We start from the raw sequence: 11,979 nt of genomic DNA on the forward strand, positions 1-11,979 counted from the left end.
CTCTGAGAAAGCATTCTTCAGCCTTGTTACCATGTTTTTCACTTCTAGCATTCCATATCCTCTTCTCAATTTACAAATCTCTAGTGAAATTTTTTTTAAAGATTTTATTTATTTATTTGACAGACAGAGATCACAAGTAGGCAGAGAAGCAGGCAGAGAGAGAGAGAGATAGGAGGAAGCAGGCTCTCTGCTGAGCAGAGAGCCCAATGTGGGGCTCGATCCCAGGACCCTGGGATCATGACCTGAGCCGAAGGCAGAGGTCACTGAGCCACCCAGGCGCCCCTCTAGTGAAATTTTTCATCTGTTCATCTTGCCAACCTTTTCCACTAAAGTCTTTAATATTAATCATAGCTATCAGAACTTCTCTCTCTGATAGTTCCAATGTCTGGGTCACATTAGAGCCAGGTTTCTTGATTACTTTATCTCTTGATAGCTTTTATTTCTTGCTTCTTTGTCTCATAATTTTTGGTTGAAATTGGATGTTTTAATTTAGAACTGTAGACACCAATAAATAGTATTTGTGTGAGGAAATGGGCATACACCTGTTTTTGCTAGGCATTTAGTGTGGGGATTGGGTCAATGTACTAAGGAATTAAGCTGTGTTGGGGTTTTGCTGTTGCTCTGTCATCCTTGGGGAATGACAGAGTTTAGAATTTTCTAATGTTGCTTTGCAGTCAGAGTAGGAGTTGGCTTACCAGAGGATTTTCCTCCATGCTTCTGTTGCACCCTCAGTTTAGGCTTGAGCCTGCACATAAGAGAGGTTTTCACCTGTCACTCTTGCCCTTGCCCTAGCAGTAGGTTGTTGTTATTGATACTTGGAAATTACTAGCATGCTGCAGGCTAGGGGTTGGGTGATGGGAGCTAGAGAGCCTTTTCTTGTTCCAGTTCATTCTTAGTTCATCTTAGACAAATGCTGTGCCCCTGAGTCTCAGAGATGGGGCCTTCTTGATGATCTTGCCCCTCTCCAGTGATAGAAGCTCTCTAAAAGTCTGGCCCCAGTATATTTTTTTGCTCCTTCCAGGGGTGAAGGATTTCCTTCTTTTTCCATTCCTTAGAAGTACTATATCTCAACTGGTGCTCTCAGAATGACGGGGCTTCTGCTTTGTTCCCAGTGGTTGAGGCTCTTGCTGGGAGAGCAGATGGGGAGAAGGATCCAGGTAAGGTTTGTGTGTTTTCCACAGTTCCACTCCTTCCAGCCTCAGACCTCCACCACAAGAGAGGCTTTCTCTGGTCTTGGACCTACCCTCAGTCCTTCTTGTGAGCATTTGGTGAGATCCATGAAGAAGAGCCTGCAAGTGGGTACAAATTCCCATTGGGTTTGTGGCTCCCAGGGCTTTTGTTTCTCATGCTAGCCCACACCAGGATTCTAGCAGTTCATTATATTTTTAGATGACTTCTCACCAGCTTGTATGAGGCCTGGTGTCCACCCAAAGAAGCTGGGTTTGCATCCTGTCTTTCCTTAGAGGAGCCTGACTTTCCTAACATTTCAGGCCATTTGGTTGCCCTGTGAGCTTTACTCTAGGATAGGTTCCAAAAAGGTTAACATTTTGTAAATTATATAGCTTTCTTTTGTTTTAAGGCTTATTAAACACTCTTTCCAGCTTTCCACATCTTTGGGCATGTTTTTATTTACTGACTTCAAGGCCTGAGATTTAAGTTTGCTGCTTCATTTGAGTGCAGTTAAATCCTGATTCTCAAATGAACTAGCATTAAAAGCATGGCTAATGTCCTTGCAGAAACTTGGGGACTGTGGCAGCCGTGGAGCCAATGTAGTACCACGTGTGGGGATGGTGTCAGAGAGCGACGCCACGTGTGCCTGACTTCCTTCCCCTCCAGACCTGGCTGCCCTGGAATGTCCTCGGAGACCTACCTGTGTTCCCTGGAGGAGTGTGCTGGTAGGTACCTTCTTTCTTTGGGATTCTTTCCCCAGAGGGACTGTTGAATCTATGCCCGCCTGAAAATCAGCAACCTGAATTCACTGACACTCTCTTAGTACTCCTGGCTTTACTAAGACTGTGTTCATTAGTGTGTCTCTGACTGGGAGTATCTCGTCAGTGAGATGACAGGGGATTGACCAATGTGGAAGATAAGGCAATGAGAGGCAAATTCTCTAAATTAAAGATTCAGACATCTGAAAACATTTTTAAAAATACAAGCAGGGGGATGATCATTTCTTCCTAAGATATTTTTGGTTTTCTTTTTGTTTTCTTATTTATCCTTCATTTACTTCTCCCCACCAAAGTTGCAGAAGAACATATCATCTCAGAGAAGCCTGAGGGGACTACGTAGACCGTTATTTGTCAAAATGGGGCAAGTCACGCCATCTTATCTTCTGAAGGCCCTATGTTTACTACCCCTACCTAGGGAGGAGAAGGTGCGGAGATTTCTTCTTGTCATCACCTAGAAAGTGGCCTTCCCTTCATCCTTTCAACATCTTGAAGGCACTCAGTAGGTGCTCCATGAGGATTTGATGTAAATGGTTTATAGATGTGATGCTGACATGGCTTCGTTTGGTTTGCTTCAGCTTATGGAGTTGAATTCCATTCATCTGCTACAGGTCACAGTAATAAGAATCCTTGCTCTTCCCACATACCATCTCACCAACTGATCTATAGCCAGTCCCTGCAGTTAATTTGCTGGCCTTTGCTCTGTTCCTGACCCTTAGATAAAGTCCTCTGTCACTTCTTCTGCTCTCCAATTCGAGGTTAGAAAACCGTCCCTAGTTCCTTGTCCGTTGGGGTCTGAGGAGTCAGATGTTTTTTTGTGTTTGGATCTCAGACCATCTTTTAGCCAAAACTACCTGGCAGCAACATCTTGGCCAGTGTCCCTGCCTGTGGCCTAGGAAGTGCATTCTTTCTAGCTCATTTTTCCAGCCAGTGCTGTAGGCCTTGTTCCCTTCATTCCAGCATCCCGAGGGTGTTCCTTCTTCTGTTTTTCATCAGACTTGGGCTCTTCTGCTAGCCCTCACTCTGTCCTGCTTCTTTCATAATCCCTTGACCACACCCTGAATCTCTTGTTCCTCTGGTTATATGTCATATTATTTTCTAAGGCTCTTTTCTCCATCTACTCTTCATTCAGAAGTCTCCCTCACTTTCACAGCTCCTTTCTTGGGTATAACTACCTTCAAATACACCCATTCCTCTCAATTCTGGGATGTCATGTTGTGTTAAGGTATTCCATCTAGGGCACCTGAGTGGCTCAGTTGGTTAACTGTCTGCCTTCAGCTCCAGTTCTGATCTCAGGGTCCTGGGATCGAGTCCCACATTGGGCTCCCTGGTCAGCAGGGAGTTTGCTTCTCCCTCTGTATCCCCTGCCCCAATTTGAGCTCTCTCTCTCTCAAAAATGAATAAAATCTTTTTAAAAAGGTATTCCATCTAGAGTTCCATAATGAATGAATGAACGAATGCAATCGAATTTGGTCAATCGTCACTGACTTCTACTGTATCTTTAGAAATGACAATGATATCAACCTTTTATTGACCATCTGCTATGTGCTAACACTTTAAATACATTATCTCACTTATTTGGGACACTGTAGCATAGAGAGGGTAACTGACCTGCCCAATATCAACAAGCTAGAAAGCAGAAGACTAGATCTGACCCATACTAAGCTACCTATCTTAAATATCTTGCCTTTCTACACAGGCCAGTTTAATTTTCTGGAAGCATCCACACCCTAGAATTAGTAATAATTTTTGAGGATATGTGAAATTATTTCATGTTCTGATGTCCTAATTCTTTAATACTCAATGGGAACTAGAAAGTTATATATTATAAATTAGCAAAAGGTTAAGTGCTATAGGCATGCCTACTTCTAATGTAAGTGGTTCTTAGAGTTATGTTTACGTGGATAAAAATGATCATTTCTTCCAAGTGTTCTTCTCCCTATTTAAAATATTTCACACTTTTTGGAAATGTTAAAATCTGTTCTCAGGCTGCTTAGCATCAAGAAATCTCCTTTACTTCAGGTGAAGGAGGGAGTCGATGAAGCAGAGAGGGCTAAGGTCAGCAGCTCTCAGTCTTTTCTCCAGCCATGTTTTTGAGGAGCCAGCCACAGTGAAGGCTAACAGCTGAGTAAAGAGGTCCACCATGCACAGGTACATTGCTGCTTCCCATGGACATAAGACACCACTGCACATGGAAGAAGTGACAAGTCAGGAAACAAATCTTTCACCATCCAATGGTGTTCACTTAGTTGCAAGTTGGGAGTTTTGTTTGTCTTTGAAAGAATGTCTGCATCGAGTTTTATGTTAGTTTGACCACCTTATTCAAACAGGAGTGGGAGAATCCATCGCCATTACACCCACATTCCATCCGGTGGGATATTGACCATTTTGCCATTCCCTTTTTCATACATTTTTTTAATTTAATTTTTTATTTTTTATAAACATATATTTTTATCCCCAGTGCGGCCATTCCCTTTTTCAATGAGTTAACCTAACATTTATTGGATACCAACTGTGTATAAGTTATTGTGACTGGGGCTAGGAATATCTAGATAAGACATATTCCTGTCTGGAAGGTGCTTATGACATAGTTGCTCAGCAGGCATGTAAAAAGGCATAATATACAGTACAATGTAGAGCCTGCAGTGAGAAAGGTATCCACAGCTTGCTCGGGAAACTTGCAGGGGTGAAAATTCATGCTGGGAACACCTCCTTTCTTGGAGGTGGTGATATTTGAGCTTAAGTGTGAAAGCAGAATAGGTGCCACCTAAGTGAGCTAAGTGAGAAAGGGAACTTCAGCAAAGGGAGCCATGGATAAAAGCACAGAAGAAGATGGCACATTAAGAGACCCAGAGAAATGAAATTAATGTGTCTAGAGCATAGTGTGCCAGGAGGTAGTGGTAAGAAATGAACTCCTGCAGGTGGCAGGAGTCAGATCCTGAGGGGCCTTGAAGGTTTGGCCTGTATTTAAGAGGGATGTCTCTCATGGGTAGTGTGGAGAATACATCGGAAGGGCTAGGAGTGGCAGCAGCAAGGCCATTAAGTTTTTCAGCAACCCAGGTGAAAAATGAATGGCCGTAGGGATGCAGAGGAGACAAGGACTCAAAGACTCTGGATATGTTGAGTGATGAAGAGGGAAGAATTACAGGTGAAAACCAGGATTCTAGTACTGGCAACTGCATGGACACTTGTGCCATTTTCTTGAGATTGGATATATTGGATGAGGCACAGATTCTGGGGGAAAATTGATGAGTCTTGGGCATGTGGAGGTGAAGGTGTTGTTAGGACATCAGTGGAGAGAGCAGAGCTAATGGGCCGAGGTTGAGATCTAGATCTCCTTGCTCCAAAATTCCTGTTCTTCTCTCTGAAGGAGCAGTATAATTGAAACCAAGAAGAGAAAAGGTCAGAGAAAGTGTTGGGCAGTAGCCTATACTGCAGAGGTCAAGGAATGCCCAGACAAAACTTCTTTGAATTTAGCTATTAGGTGATTACTGACATTGGCAGAAGCCATTTCACTGGAATCCTGGAGGCAGGTTGCAGGAATCAGAGGTGATGTGGAAGCAGTAAGTCAGCAAATGCAGACTCCTTTTTCTGTAAGCTTGGCTAGGAAGACCAGGAACAAGATATGAGAGTTCTAGAAAGTTCTTTTTAAAGTAAGAAGAGCTTGAACATGTTTCTCTGGAGCTGCATAGAGGAGAAGCTGGAGATCATTGGTACAGAGCATTGATCCCCTGGAGAAGGGTGACCTAGAGAGCACTTGGTAGACTTGCCTTTGTAGGAAGATACTTCTCCCACTAATTCCATAGAGAAAGAAGTGAATAGAAGTGTGGCTGATCCTAAGTTTATTGGGGAGAAGACAGCAGAAGGAGCTAGGAGAGGGGTACACTTGCCTGAGAGCTTCTGTTTTTTTTTTTTTTTTTTTTTTTTGTGATCCAGTGGAATTCTGAGAAAGAGGGTAGGTAGAGTGCTTGGGGAAAGTGGTAAAACGTGTAGGGGATGGAAGCGAGTTGCTTAGGAACCCATTTAAAGATTTGCAGGTGGTCAGGTTTGGGGGCTGTCAGTATATAGAGGTCCTGGCCTGCATGGGTGTATTATTTTCTGCACCAGGTCTCAGGGCCTGGGTGCAGCAGCTAATAATTCACATGTCTTGTTAATCTAGGGATGGACTTTTGGTGTAGAGCAGGGAAAGGGGTATGTCTCAGTACTAGAGGTCAGACGGTTGAGCTTATTGGCAGGAGAATGGTTTGCGTGATGGATCATGAGTGTGGGGTGAGTGTAAGAAGGATGAGTAAGTGAGAGAGGAGGATACTGCTCAAAAGTGAGCTATGAAGTTTAAGATTTTGGAAGAGGAGCAGTTGCAAACAATGGGAAGGTATGATATGTTGGATGGACAGGTAGGCCCGGCTAGGGGATGATGAGGAAGACTGAGACCCGGGTGCTAGAGACTGATGGCTGCCATGAGGTTGGGAGATGACAGTATTGAGAGGGGAGTAGGTGGCTGGTTTGAGTAGATGGCACGGGTATCAAAAGAGTAGAAGACACCTTGGATATTACCCTTAGTGACATATTTATGGATATATTTTTCCTCAGGCAAGGGAAACGAATGTAAAAATAAACAATTGGGACTGCACCCAAATAAAAAGTTTTTGCATAGCAGAGGAAACCGCCAACAACACAAAAGGGCAACCTACTGATTGGAAGAAGATACTTGCAAATGATATGTCCAGTAAGGGGTTAATATCCAAAAAATATAAAGAGCTTTTCCAACTCAACACCACACAAGCAATCCAATTAAAAAATGGGTGGAGGATATGAATAGATGGTTTTCCAGAGAAGACATAGAGATGGCCAACAGGCCGATGCAAAGGTGTTCAGCATCACTAACCATCAGGGAAGTGCAAATAAAAATGGCGATGAGATATCAACCTCACAGTAGTCAGAATGGCTAGTATGAAAAAGGCAGGAAATTATAAGTGTTGGTGAGGATGTAGAGAAAGGAGAACCCTTGTGCACTGTTGGTGGGAATGTAAATTGGTGCAAACGCTGCAGAAAAGAGTATGGAAGCTCTTCAGAAAGTTAAAAATGGAAATACCATATGATCTAGTAATCTGCAACTGGGTGTTTACCTCCAAAATGAAAACACTAATCCTAAAAGATATATGCACCCCTATGCTTATTGCAGCATCATTTACAATAGCCAAGATATGGAAGCAACCCAAGTGCCCATCAATAGCTGAATGGATAAAGAAGAGATGGTGTAAATAGACAATGGAATATTGCCCAGCCATAGAAAGGATGAGACCTTGTCATATGCAACAACATAGATGGACCTAGAGGGTATTATGTGAAGTGAAGTAAGTCAGAAAGAGAAAGACAAATACCATATAATTTCATTTATTTGTGAAATCTAAAAACAGAGCAAAACAAATAAGAAACAGACTCTTAAACACAGAGAATAAACTGGTGGTTGCCTGAACGAAGTAGGTGGGTAGGATGGGCAAAATAAAGAAGATTAGGAAGGACAAACTTATAGTTACAAAATAAGTAAGTCATGGAGATGCAGTCAGTATATATAGACAGGTAGATAGATTTTTAAAGAATTAATTAAAATTAAGAGTGATTAATTAAAAGAGTTTTTATATGGAGGTGAAAGAGTTAGTTGAAAATGGCAATCAGGACTGGGGAGAGTGAGGAACTGTCCCAGCTGCTGGTCCTGTTTGCTTAGAAACAAAGTATGTGTCACAGCTTCCACCCAAGAGGGTAGGCAATGGGAGGTCATGGTCATGGACATGACACAGAGAACTGGTGCTGGTAAAACTGTGCAGGCAGGTGACTGGAAGGGCTTGCAAGGTGGACAGTGACAAGGAGGAAAGAGGAGAGGGTGGTAGCATCAGCTGGTCTCAGGTTCCCAGGTGTTTCAGTGGCAGGACAGGCTGGATCCCGGGTGGCATCTTGAGGCTTAATGAGACATTTTGATGACCCTGGACAAGCCAGTTGGAGAAAGCAGGGAAGAAAAAAAACAAATCAACGGTCCCATAGAAGGAAGCAAGGGGACTGGACAGCTGGAAACAGACTGGGAAACAGACGCTTCAACCCTCAGGAAATACAGTTCCTGGTTATTAAATGTGAGTTGCATTACATTACCTAAAGACTGATTTTCACCTATTAATTTCCCAAGATATAAAATTTAGGTACAACCTATCTGAATTACTTTGCATGTCAAGTTTTATACTTGGTAGAATTTCCCGCTGTGCATCTCAAAGTACATTGAACTAAAGCTATCCAGGTTTACCTTATCTTAGGCAAAAACCTTGATTTTACCAGGAAACTTTCCTTATGCTGCTGCTTGGTGGAACATTTGGGACACGTTGTCAGCAGGAGCTGGAGAGCCCAGGGGTCCCCCCCCGACCCCGCCCCGATGGTGGTTTACCTGCTCACCTCCTCTCTGTGGGTCCTGTGTTCTGGTCTGCTTTAAGCTGCCAGCAGGGACGCCTGCATAAGGCCAGAAATCCCAGTCCCTGTTTATTCTTTCTAGAACTGCCAGAGCATCAGAGCCAGCCTCTCCCAGCCATAAAACCACGCAGGGGAGCCCTACTAGAGAATACCCATCTGTTCTTTCTTTCCTCGTCGTAGCCCTCCAGCCATCCAGCGCATCTCCTCTTCAGCCCCAGGGCCCCGGGAAGTCCAACAACGTCGTGACGGTCACGGGCATTTCCCTGTGCTTGTTCATCATCGTCGCCACGGTGCTCATCACGCTGTGGCGGAAGTTCGGCCGTGCCCCCAAATGCAGCACCCCGGCTCGCCACAGCTCCATCCACTCCCCCAGCTTCCGGAAGAACTCGGACGAGGAGAACATCTGCGAGCTGAGCGAGCAGCGCGGGAGCTTCTCGGACGCGGGCGACGGGCCGGCGGGGGGCCCCGGGGACGCGGGCATCCCCCTGACCTACAGGCGCGGCGGGCCGCTGTCCGCGGAGGACGACGCCTCGGGCAGTGAGAGCGTGCAGTCCAGCGCGCAGAAGATCATCCCGCCGCTGTTCAGCTACCGCCTCGCCCAGCAGCAGCTCAAGGAGATGAAGAAGAAGGGCCTGACGGAAACCACCAAGGTGTACCACGTGTCTCAGAGTCCCCTGACCGACACGGCCATCGACGCGGCCACCGGCCCCGCTTTGGACCTGGAGGGCCCCGAGGAGGCCGCGGCCAACAAGTTCCGGCTCAAATCCCCGTTTGTGGAGCAGCAGGCGGCGGCCAGGCCCCCCTCCAGGCTGGACCTCCGGGTCTGTGCCGCCAGCTGCGCGGTCAGCCCCAGCCAGACCGTGATCCGCAAGTCGGCCCTGAGGCACGCGGGCGGCAGAGGGGCGCTGCCCGAGAGGAGCCACCCCAGGGGCTCCCACTTCAGGAGGACCGCGAGCTTCCACGAAGCCAGGCAGGCCCGGCCGTTCCGGGAGCGGAGCATGTCCACCCTGACCCCCCGGCAGGCCCCGGCCTACGGTTCCAGGACGCGGACCTGGGACCAGGCGGAGGAGCGATCTCGGCCTCAGAGTTGAGGAGCCGCCCCGTCCCCTGAGAAACCGGACCATTTCCACGGGGCAGGTGCAACCAGAAGTCCATTAAGTCCTCCCCCTAAATCCTACAGCCTGGGGCAGCCCGCAAGGAAACCAGACCTGGGGGATTGCCAGGCAGGATTGACGGCCAGCGGTGAGAGAACGGAGCCGCACAGAGCCCGGAGGGGCCCGTCCCCCAGTCACAGGAGTGTCTCGAGGAAGCAGCCTTCTCCCACGGCCCCCAAAGAGAGCTACCAGAGGGTGAGCCCTCTGAGCCCTTCTCAGTGTAGGAAAGACAAGTGTCAGAGCTTCCCAGCCCAGCCTGAGTTCGCCTTCTATGACAATACGTCATTCGGCCTTACCGAGGCAGAGCAGAGGATGCTGGACCTCCCGGGCTATTTTGGGTCGAACGAAGAGGATGAAACCACAAGTACACTCAGCGTGGAGAAGCTGGTCATCTAGACCCAGATCAGCCTGAGACTTCACACAACTGGGGGCCTTTGCCTGGCTCCTGGTATCAGTGGCTCACAGTGTTCTATGGACTATATTATGTAGCTATTTGTACATGGGGGGGGGGTAACTCAAGTGTGCATATGTGTTTTAATTCATAAAGAAGAAGTTACTTAGCCTGAACTTTTCCCTTTGTTATCCCAGTTCCCTTGGTTTATTACTAATAAGTACAATAATAAAATTTAAACAAGAGTGAAATAGGGCTCGGTCTCTCATGTGGGTATGAAAGAGGGCAAAGGTGACTTTAAGCATGAAGTGCTTTGAACACTTTCTTGGCAGTGTCCAACATGAAGTAAATTTGGGAGTCTCCACAACAGTAAGGGCTGGAACAAAGTTAACTTGCCAACAGAGCTCTGGATTATAATTTACTAAGTTATAAATACTTAAGAATTTAACTCCTACATGGGCAGTACTGAATGGCTTTCATGTTTAGCTGAAAGGCTGATTATATTCCAGGAGAACTTTTATGCCAGAGTTGGGTGATATCTTCTAATTTTTTTATGCAACAAGGAGTTCTGATGCCTTGACACAAAATTATGTGAGTTAATTCAGTTTTGGAGAAATAATAAGAAGCTGATTGTTCAGGTAGTGAGTCATCTGAAGACCTAGCCCTATACTCATAATTGTTTGGTGCAAAAAGTGTACATTTTAGAAAGGAAAGTATTATCTCCTGAGAGAATCAAATAGAACACGGACAGTGGATGCTGGCAAAGACACTGCCTGGTATTAGGATGCTGACTATGCATTCCTGGATCAGACTGGCAGCCAAGACCCTAGAGGGTGTCATATTGAAACCAGTGTGTTTATGTTTCTAAAGATGACTTTATCTTGTTACTCAGAAAGTATGGAAAGCAGGTAGACCAGATTGTGATTTTAGAGCTAAGTTTTTAAATTGGAAGAATGAAGTAAAGAAGGAACAGAGAAAATAATTCCTTTAGAAACAAATCTTTTGCTTTCCTTTGTGCCTACCACATTTTCCAGGTGAAGAATTTAACACTCAGGGAGGGGAATTAACTCCTGCAGGGATATCTGGATGAACATGGACTCACATTTTTATTCTAATAACCTCTTCCTCTGTACAATGCCATCGCAGCCTTTACAAGTCTTCTCTAACAGCAGGGACTTCAGGAGAAAGCTGGCCCTTTTAGCAAGAAGTCACAGAAAGATGCCTTTACTGGATTTTCCTGAAGGAAGGAAGCTTTCTGCTGCTGGATGTTAGGACTGGTCTTGCAACTTGCTTTATTTGGAAGTGAGGGCTAAACAAGGACCTAAAGCCTGGGATCTTTCCTTGCAGTCTGGTGTCAGGTACCCTGTGAGCACTCTTCAATCTGGTATACTTCCTTTCAGCTCTTGAACCTAATGCCTTATCTGCCTGTGCTTGGGTAGCTGCCCTTTCCTTCTTTGTTCACCGTGACCTCTCTAGCTGCCACACCCACCTTGCCTTTTACATTGTTTTTCTTCTTCCTTTTAGAGTTTATCAGGATGTGAGCCTGCTAGTGAGGTTTCAGAGACCACTGGAGAGAGTGGAATTAAGCGGGACAAAAAAGAATCATAAATGCAAATACTATACCTATTAAAGTTTCTCTTATATTGTTGTATTACCACTTCATTTGTGCCATTGTTCAAAATTAAAACATACTTCCTTTGGGAAATGCCTTAATTATAACTATCTACCTTTCAGGAACAGGAGGAGTAGATTATTCAGTGGTATCTGACAGCTGTTATGTGCTGATGTGAAGAAGAGGAAACCAGACTTCTTAATCTACACTTTCTTGGTTTACCATATTAGAAAGCTTTGTTCTCTTTCCAAGTTCACAAGCTTGCATGCGAACTTTTGAGGACAGAGGATACATGCTCACTTGTTCCACACTTCACAGTGAATTTCCCTACAGTGTCAGACTAAGACCAAAACAGCTGCAAGGAAGGTGAAAATTAGAGAAAAATGCTACAAATGGAAAGATTTTCTATTAAATCATGTTCTT

The 11,979-nt window shown here is 45.3% G+C and overlaps 1 protein-coding gene across 1 annotated transcript; it reads left to right on the plus strand.

The window, feature by feature from the left end:
• Window positions 1-1,653: 1,653 nt before the first annotated feature.
• On the plus strand, window positions 1,654-11,649 carry LOC309857442 (thrombospondin type-1 domain-containing protein 1-like). Its single transcript, XM_082750145.1, is given in 3 exon segments — window positions 1,654-1,895; window positions 8,580-9,487; window positions 9,491-11,649. Coding segments are annotated over 3 exon segments (1,545 nt in total). The 5' UTR covers window positions 1,654-1,717; the 3' UTR covers window positions 9,950-11,649.
• The last annotated feature ends 330 nt before the right edge of the window (window positions 11,650-11,979 follow it).

This window comes from Mustela nivalis (genome assembly GCF_964662115.1).
Source record: "Mustela nivalis genome assembly, contig: HAP1_SCAFFOLD_712, whole genome shotgun sequence".
NCBI classification, from domain to species: Eukaryota; Metazoa; Chordata; class Mammalia; order Carnivora; family Mustelidae; genus Mustela; species Mustela nivalis.